The 10,161-nt window shown below is 30.8% G+C and overlaps 1 protein-coding gene across 4 annotated transcripts in view; it reads left to right on the top strand.

Moving 5' to 3' along the window:
- Positions 1–8,731: 8,731 nt before the first annotated feature.
- LOC139876501 (thylakoid membrane protein TERC, chloroplastic-like) overlaps positions 8,732–10,161 on the top strand; it is a 73,072-nt gene continuing 71,642 nt past the window's right edge. For 3 of the 4 annotated variants that reach the window (XR_011768140.1, XR_011768139.1, XM_071863826.1), the window contains exons 1-4: positions 8,732–8,913; positions 9,037–9,123; positions 9,735–9,799; positions 9,890–9,966. Coding sequence is in view for 2 of the 4 variants with exons in the window: in XM_071863826.1 (XP_071719927.1) it covers positions 8,778–8,913; positions 9,037–9,123; positions 9,735–9,799; positions 9,890–9,966 (365 nt within the window). In the remaining 2 variants the exon portion in view is untranslated. Of the gene's footprint in view, positions 8,914–9,036; positions 9,124–9,734; positions 9,800–9,889; positions 9,967–10,161 lie in introns of those variants that run through there. The other variant, XM_071863827.1, reaches the window with a different exon arrangement.

The following is a 10,161-nucleotide window of genomic DNA, read 5'->3' as shown; positions in this document are numbered from 1 at the left end:
ATACTGTTATTTACGCATTTTAAATATCGGGACACGTATACAAGGTTTTGACATATCATATCGACGCATCTATATATATTATTTGGAATAACCATAGACACTCTATATGCAGTAATGATCGAGTTAGCTATACAGGGTTGAGGTTGATTCTACAATAATATATATACTTTGAGTTGTGATCGAGTCTGAGACATGTATACAATGGGTCACGATACGTATTAATTAATTCGAATATTATATATATGAATTGTTGAATTACTAATTGTGGACTGCTAACTGTGGACTGCCAACATTGGATAATTAAAATGAATTAAAATATTGATTATAACATATAAAACTAAACAATTCTTCAAGTTTGCCATTTAATTTCATCTTAAACCTCGTTTGTATCTTGACGATTACAATCTGCGTTCAAACCTTTCATGATTCTTGAAAACACCTCAATCGAGAGGATGAACCAACCACACTACATCTACGGAAGAAAAGATTGATGTATATAGTTATGCACCTGAAAACACTCGGAACCTGAGAAAACGTTTAACACATATCTGTGCTAGCTCCTTTGGCGTTGTTATTACCGAAAATAACTTTGCAATCCCTTTTCAAATTAGCCAATTTTGTCACAGCTTCAGCAAGTCAATTTCGACTTTTCAGTCGGACTAGTTTCATTATAATCTTGATATATACGAATACCCTTTTCGTCATTGTTACCGGGAAACCTTTTATATTCCATTATATTACCAGCAGACGTACCAGCAACCTCGTTGCTCCTTGGCTTAAATCTCTCCGACAGATCACTATATTTATCTAGTGAAGTCTTATCATGAACTCATCCGCACCTTGTAACGAAAATTGCCATACCAATTACCGAGAATCAACAATCAGTATTTTGAATCTCGCAGTGTTTCTACATCAACAGTTATACGTATACATATAACAATTATCTCCTAGAATTACGATCTTCAATTCTGAAATTTTGAAAAGCACCCAGCCTACGAATCAATACATTGAATTTTGAAAAAGCTGAATGAAGCAGCAAAAACTGTAGGCAACCGTAAACGACCTTAATCGTCGGAAGTTTGATGATAAAGAATAGTATGTTGGAAAAGCTCAGAAAAGTTGGAACTGAAAAACGGATTGAGCTAACCACGAAGGAGACCGAGGACAAATACAAGGATCATACCCTATATTCAAAGAATCCAGGTAATCCTGAATCCGTTGAAATCTTTAGAGAATATCTTGCTCCGAAGTCATGTTAAAATCTTGTGTAAAATTTTTCTTAATCAACCTTCGAACTTGAAAATTCCAAAATATCATCATAAATATCTTCGATATTTCCGAGGATATTTTCATAAATATTCTCGTCCGAAATTATATACCTCTTCATGCTTCCTGTGTTTCATTATATTGGAAACTTCTGTAAAATTTAAGTTTAATTTATGAATGAATTCTAGAGAAATGTAAAGAAATTGATTCATGAATGAGTATAATATAATGACACTTGATCAACGTGATTATATTACAGTAAGTCATGCTGAGTTTCTAATGGAACGTGATGATTCACAGACCATAACGTCATCATGTGCCATGTTACACGACTCTTACATTCTACCGAATCTTCAAATATATCAAGAACATAATTTCTTGATAGTTCTATCTTTTCTCTTGAATTCTGGTAATCTAACCAATCAAGATCGTACTATTACAATCTCTCTCTTAGAATATTAGTCATGTTCATTCGAAAATCCATACCTACGAATTCTGGACCATTACTTGCGAAGAGAAAATAAAAGCATGAAGCTTCGAAATAGAAATAGGGGTATAAATCGCAGCAAATAAGAGAGAGCATTAACTGTAGATGTCAATGATTATAGAAAGACAGAAGCAGAGACATCGAAAAATAAGGAAAGATATAAAGCCCAATAACAACACGGAGGTTACAAACCGTGAATATTAATACGAATAGCAATATAAAGACATGGTAGAATTAAGAATAGTATCACCCCAAAGTAATAGTAGAAGTAAACAGATTTTTTCTGGTGGAAGATTGAAAAGAAGAATGACAAAAATGATAATTAGAAAAATATCAAGGACTAGGACTAGATTAAGCGTTTTCACAATCTTTTGGATGTACGAACTAAGAAAGTATAGGTGAGAATAATAGAACAGAAGAGTTTAATTTATAATAAAAATATCAGACAGAGTAATCGAGGCAGATCACCGTATTTAATTATATAGATCTTAATTTCCTTATTCGTTGAAGAATCAAATCTTTAAGATTTCAAAGATTTTCTTTAAATCCCCTTGAATTCTGGAAATCAATCGTGACTAAGTCAAAAGTTAAGACGAATCTTTATTTTTCTCATTTCAATCTTTAATGATAGCATCACTCGTACTCTTCACATAATCAATTTGTTTTATCTATATTACTCACTGATGATAAAACTCAAATTTCTAACTCGCATATGTCATGAAAACATATTTATTATCAGTCATGATAATCCCACTCAAATTTCGGGACGAAATTTCTTTAACGGGTAGGTACTGTGATGACCCGAAAATTTCCGACCAAATTTAAACTTAATCTTTATATGTTTTCGATACGATAAGCAAAGTCTGTAATGTTAGGTCTCAAAATTTTTGAAACGATGTTCATATATTCAATTGACCTTCGACTGCTCTCGATGATTCACGAACAATTAATTGTAAATAGATATGTGTGTATGTATATATAAATAATAATTCGAAATAATATTTGAAGTATTATATATTATTGTTATTAAAAATTAATAAAATAAAAATAGAATATTATAATAATTATTATTTAAAATATATTTCTATATATAAATAAAGTATATTAAAAATAAATATTAAATGATTGTAATACTCGGTTGATGTTCCGATTGATATTAAACAAGTTAAATTCAAACTTATGTAATTTTAAAATAAACGGTGATACGAGAATGAGTTCTATAAATTTTAGGTTTACTAAAAATGTATTTAGGATCTAGATATTAAATTTTAACACTTTTTATATTTTACCCAGAATTGAGAGGGACAGTTAATGTAATTTTTATTTAATAAATTAATGATCGAATTTTATGCCATAATGACTGAAATAAACAAAGATAATTACTGTAAACATTCGGGATTTTTCTGAATACTTTTATCTATCATTGATTAACAACGGAGTACGAATTATTATTCGTAAAGTTGGTTGTCGACTAGAAGATGACAAGATTCATGATGGCTATACTATTTGTGTAGTTTTAAACTCTAATTATTATAAGTGAATGTGAGTGGGTGTTCCTTTCAATCTCTATCTATATCACAATTATATAGGTGCATATGCAAATACGTTTAATTTACACACAAACACAAATCCCACGTTTTTCTTATATTAATTGTATTTACTTATTACTGGTTGCTTTTTCTTTAATAATACACCCACTTGTTTCAATCAATTGGTTCATAAGTTGAATTAGTATTATGATAATAATGTTTTGATTATCAACATAACCCATCATCACCTCACTCTATAATATATATCACATACAAGTACATGCCATATATTTATATCTCTATTCTTGTGAAATCAACCAACACCACCCCACCTGCAGCCATCGTCCTCCACGAAGCCACCCTAAACCACCAAAAGTCACCTCACCTCGCCGATCACTCTAACGCCACTACCTATATACGCCACTAACAATCACCTCCATCACCCCTTACACCCACCATGTCTCTTCAGTTACAAATCCAACACCACAAGAACCCATCGACACATACCCAAACACCGCTACAAATGTTTCGGTTTGCAACCAACGTTCAAGAATCACCATGTACAAACACGCCTTATGTTCAAGTGTAAGGGACTGCTACTACTCGCTAACTTTCTGTTTCATCACATAATCTATCACCATCATGAACCCAGATCGAACAAGACCCATCACCACACCTTCAGCTTTTGTGTTTTTGCAGCCACATCCACCCTCGGTTACCCCCTATTCGTCACCATCCACCACCCATGAGACTACCATCCAAACTGCTGTCGAGTTGTCATCATCATCTACCATAACCCATCGCCAACAACACCAAGAACCACCTTATGTTTCGTTTATGTTTATCTCGTCAACATCTCCACCTATACGTGAACAACCATCACCATTTAAACAACCACCTAGATAACTAATAAACTACTCGACTACTTGTTGGAACACCAAACCACATGCATCATCAGACCTCTCTCTATCTCCCTCTCTCACTGCACCCGTTGAATTACCACTTGCCACCATTCTATTGTTGTTTCTATTCGACCAAAAACCAATCCAAAACGAAACCCACTTGCTACTGTACCTGCTTTCTTCTTTCCTGTCGAGCTCCACATTTAAATCACCACCACACTGAAATTATTTATTACAGCTACCATCAATGAAAACCTCACCCTGAAACTACAGTAAATCACCACCAAAACCACCCTTATTTAACGACTACCTCTGTTGTATTTTCCTGTTTCTTTCGCTGTAATCATTAACCTCAAACACCCATCAACAACCAATTCAAAACCTTCATTATCCTTGTTGATCACCATCATCAAACCCACGCAAAAACACCATCAAGTACTTCTATTACTTCAAATTGTTTTCCGTTTAAACAAGCTAACACTACCTTCTAATCATCAACCATCGCTATTATGAAACAGTTCAACTGCGTCAATTTGATGTCCTTCGTGAACCTGCTAAACCATCACCGCCGAGACACCTCATCAATATTAAAGCTCATGTTTTTTGTTTTCTGCTACTGCAAAGAAGTTCCTGCTTATAAATATATCGATGATGATGTTATTATAGTGATGGTGATTTAACAATAATGATGATGATTGATTCAATGATGGAACGTAATAAAGCTAAGTGGTCCTATTGTTGCTCGATCCTAATCAATTAAAGCAGAAAGCGAATTTTTTTTTAATTAATACAACCGGGTCATGTACCCTGGAATCAGGTTAGGCTGTATCTTTTATTTATTTATTTTTTGGGCCGTGACCCGGTAATACTATATGTTGAGCTGAGTAATCATTTTTCTAGTGGGCCGTTCACTTGTGTTTTTTTAAATGGGCCGGAACATTAAACGAATTTTAGCTACTGGGGACGTTCGATGATTTGAAGAAGAATAAAAAGAAATAGTAGTTAAGTAGGATTGAATCGTGAATTAAAACTGAAATGGAGTTGTAGAAGAATGGTTAGGGGCTTGTGTGTGTAGCCGAGAGGTCGCGGGTTCGAGCCTTGTCTGAGGCAGTTTTTTTAGGAAAAAGCTTTTAAAGGTAGCCCTATATTATTATTATTATTATTATTATTATTATTATTATTATTATTATTATTATTATTATTATTATTATTATTATTATTATTATTGTTGTTGTTGTTGTTGTTGTTGTTGTTGGTATTATAATTAAAATTACTTAATATTATTACTAAGACTAATAACATGATTTTTATTATTATCATTAATATAAATTATAGTATTATTATTATTATTACTAGTAAAATCATTAATTATTATTAGTATTATTAGTGTAGTTATTATTATTATTATTATTATTATTATTATTATCAGTATCACTAATAGTATCATTATTTTTAAATTTATCATTTTTTTAAAAATTAGTATTATTATTGAAATTAATATTTTTATTAAAAATTAATATTTTTATTATTAAAATTATCATTATTATTATTATTATTGAAATTAATATTTTTATTAAAAATTAATATTTTTATTATTAAAATTATCATTATTATTATTATTAGAATTATCATGATTTTTATCATAATTAATATTATTTTTATGATTATTATTATTAGTATTATTAATATATCAAATAAAGATTTTCTATATAAAAATATATTTATGACATAAGACATAACTACGTTAATATCAATATTACATATTAAATAATAATTTAATGAGTAATTACTATATTAAAAATTTAATGTTATAAGTATTACTTATATAAAATATATAGATTAAATATAAATTTATCTATATAACATATAATATAACAAGTATATTATTAATAATAATATATATTAACTTATTCGATTACTATTTTGTGTTAATATATATACTTGATATAGGTTCGTGAATCCGAGACCAACCCTGCATTGTTCAGTATCGTCGTATGAATATTTTTACTATAAAATATTGGATTGTGAGTTTCATTACTCCCCTTTTAAATGCTTTTGCAATATATATTTTTGGGACTGAGAATACATGCGCTTTTATAAATGTTTGACGAAATAGACACAAGTAATTGAAACTACATTCTATGGTTGAATGATCGAAGCCGAATATGCCCCTTTTTGCTTGGTAGCCTAAGAATTAGGGAACATCACTAATTTTGAGAATTAGTGCACGCCTAATTGACGCGAATCCTAAAGATAGATCTATTGGGCCTAACAAACCCCATCCAAAGTACCGGATGCTTTAGTACTTCGAATTCGTTTTTATCATGTCCGATGGATGTCCCGGAATAATAGGGGATATTCTTATATGCATCTTGTTAATGTCGGTTACCAGGTGTTCAATCCATATGAATGATTTTTTTTTGTCTCTATGCATGGGACATATATTTATGAGAAATGAAAATGAAAATCTTGTGGTCTATTAAAATGATGGAAATGATTATTTATGTTAAACTAATGAACTCACCAACCTTTTGGTTGACACTTGAAAGCATGTTTATTCTCAGGTATGAAAGAAATCTTTCGCCGTGCATTTGATCATATTAGAGATATTACTTGGAGTCATTCATGACATATTTCAAAAGACGTTGCATTCGAGTCGCCGAGTTCATCAAGATTATTACTAAGTCAATTATAGTTGGACATATTATGAAATGGTATGCATGCCGTTAACTTTCGATGTAATGAAAGTTTGTCTTTTAAAAATGAATGCAATGTTTGTAAAATGTATCATATAGAGGTCAAGTACCTCACGATGTAATCAACTATTGTGAATCGTTTATAACGTATATGAACGGGTCCTTTCAGTAGAAACGAGCATTTGTTAACTGAGCTCTTCAATGAAATTGGTAATCCGGTTCTTAATGATCGTAGCGATGTTTGGTCATGTTCCATTACTATTGAAGGTTCGTTTACGGTTAAAGATGCTAGAGAATTAATTGATCGTAAATCAAATGTTTCGTCCTCAATTGAAACGGTTTGGTTCAAATTCATCCCCCGTAAAGTTAACATTTTCCTTTGGCGTTTTCGGTTAGATTGTTTACCCGTTCGTTGGAACTTTTCCGCTAAAGGGTTGGACATTAATTCTATTTGTGTATCTATCTAATAATGTTCTGCCATAAATCTAGCAGACAAGAAGACTAATTTCTCAATGCAACATAAAATTTGGCCTCATTTTGGGTTTACAGTCCATCAATCTAAGCCCACAACCTATAATACCATCACCAAGTTTCTACAAATTGTATATTTAACAACTACGAAGTAGCTTTTATAAATATTCTTGGAATATCGCACCAGATGATCTTTTTCGGTTAAACTTAGGCGAGAATATTTGGATAATAACTTAGTCCCTTCAGTAAACATGGACATCAAATGAATTCGACAATGCTTAGATGATTATATAGACTATGGAAGATATGATTAGATAGACCACCTCGTCGTTTAAAATTATTTAAGAAAAGTTTTGAGATAAATAGTATGGCAGAAAAATATTTTCTGTTTATGTGACACGACTAAGAATGTGTGGAATCGTATTTGGGTGTGGACACAAGTCCAATATTCTTCGTTCTTTTCTGGGTTGTAGATTATGGGACGATTCTTTGCAACACTTTTGGATGTTTTAGCGGTGACTCGGTGAGTCTGTAAGGAAAATCGACATTTTTGATTCACTGTGTACATTTTTTTTATTGGCTTAGATATTAGATATATAAGTAGAAATATTTTTTGTTGGCATTATGAATAATTAATTTTTTATAAATTTTTTTATTCTATCTCCTTGTTTAAGAGTTTTTTTAATATAAAAATACTATACCAGAGTAGTTAAATTAAAATTCTCATAAAGTATTTAAAGGGTGACGTGTGTAATTGTATTGTTTGTGTTTGTTTTTTCGTTTTGAAGGTGATTATTTGATTATTACGTTTTCAAATCGTAAATAATTTAAAAATAGTGTTTGGTAAACTAAAGATTAAAATCAATCAATTGCAATTTGAAGGTTTCAAAACGTGAAAATGAAAAAGCAGGTCACTCATTACTCCAGCAAAAAGTGATTTTTAAATTTTCCGTTTCTTTCCTATTCTACTTATTTCCCCACTAATTACTTATTAATCTATCAAAGAATCTTATTTGCCAAACACCTAAAAGGCTGATTATTAGATTATTGCGTTATGAAACAACATAATCAAATCTAAACACCACTGATATTTAACACATTTTGCTACAACTTTTAGAATTGATTCTAATTATCTAACTCGCATAATCAATTTTGTAAACGCAAATAAAATCCCCCTAAAATGATAAACCGCAAATTAAGTGTTTTCTAATAAAAATGAAAAGTAAGTTATTAACAAGGGCCAAAATTAACAAATTTCGATCCCTTGAAGCATCGTACACCACTTACACTCCACTACTGCCGGTGGTAATCTGAACCCAAAAACCTGTGCATCACATTCATCTTCACCTGTAATCCATTCAACACAAACTATAAATACACACACATACACATATCATGTAACAATAACAAAGCGAGGCTTGAAGCCATGAAATTAGCATCAATAATACAAAACGGAATGCAACCCCAATTTGATGTAGGGTTGTTTAGGTTTAATTCAATTTCAACTTGTTCAAATCAGTTTCCCAAATGGGTTCATCTTCAAAATCCCCATAATTTATTAGGTATTTATGTTACCTTTTCATATACTGTAGATGTTAATGATAATAATGATAGTGATAATGTTTTTTTTTATAGTTTTTATATATAATATTTTTGATTAAATCAATAAATATGGTATATTGTAGGTGTATGTAAAAACAGGAAGTTACAGACTGTATATGCAAAAGGAGTTGAAAAACAACAAAAAGCAAAAGAATCAGTTGTTTCTTCAGGTTAAAGTTATAATCTTTATGTTTATGAATATTGAAAAATTGTTTCTGATGTATTGATGTTTTGATTTGTCGTTTTGATGTTGATTATTGTGAGTATTATATTATATATATAATATAATAAATAAATAAATAATAATAGTTTAGTTTATTATGGCTACTAGTAATAGATAGGTAAGTCTACAGTTACCTTATAAATTAGTGATCAGTTTTTAGAACTACTTTTTTCATTTGATAATCAAAAAAATTACAGTAGAATCTAAATAGACTCGCCCTTCTCGGGTAACCTGAACAGCCCGAAAAACTTCCTACGATTACCCGTTTTGATGTTTTAAACATAAAAGAATCAGCAATTTGTAAGATTATAGAAAATTGGATGATTATCTCTTTTCATTTGTGCAATAAGTGTTTTTCTGTCTATGTTGAAAGTTATAGACTTTAAACCTAGGTCAATCAACAACTAATAGAATATAGTTACTAGTTCAACGCATCTAACAATCTCATTGGTTATCAGTTATATGTAATGTACTATGTACTCACCGTTGTTGTACATTGTGATCTTCCTGGCAATTCGTATGTTTATAATGCTGAATCGAAAAGCCATCTCATTACAGATTCAAAAGAGAAGACCAAAGATCTTGAAAAGTACAAGTCATCTGTTAGAAACGTAGCCGTATGCGTAAGTATAACCTGATTAGGAACTCACAATCTCAAATTTTCACTTACCATTTTTTTTTAAAGGTTAAATATAGGGGTTTTATTGTATTAGGTGTTTTCAGCTGTGGCATTTGGTGTTGGTCTCGGATTAAAAGATGGAATCGGCAAGTCATCAGAGTTCTTTGCTGGGTACGAGCTTAATAGTTTTTTATATGCACATGAAAGTATATTAACTATAAGTTTATAATAATCAAATGCTTTAAAACCCATTAATTAATAAGTAATAACTACGTAATGGGGGATATTGTGCGCCAAAAAGAGTAGATTTAGCGAATTGTAACGTTGAGTCGTTAACATTAGGCTTACTACATAGTTTTAGCTTAC

The sequence above is a fragment of the Rutidosis leptorrhynchoides genome, chromosome 11, assembly GCF_046630445.1.
Source record: "Rutidosis leptorrhynchoides isolate AG116_Rl617_1_P2 chromosome 11, CSIRO_AGI_Rlap_v1, whole genome shotgun sequence".
NCBI lineage: Eukaryota > Viridiplantae > Streptophyta > Magnoliopsida > Asterales > Asteraceae > Rutidosis > Rutidosis leptorrhynchoides.
Note: the sequence above shows the minus strand (reverse complement) of the source record. Positions and strands in the feature narration are given on the sequence as shown.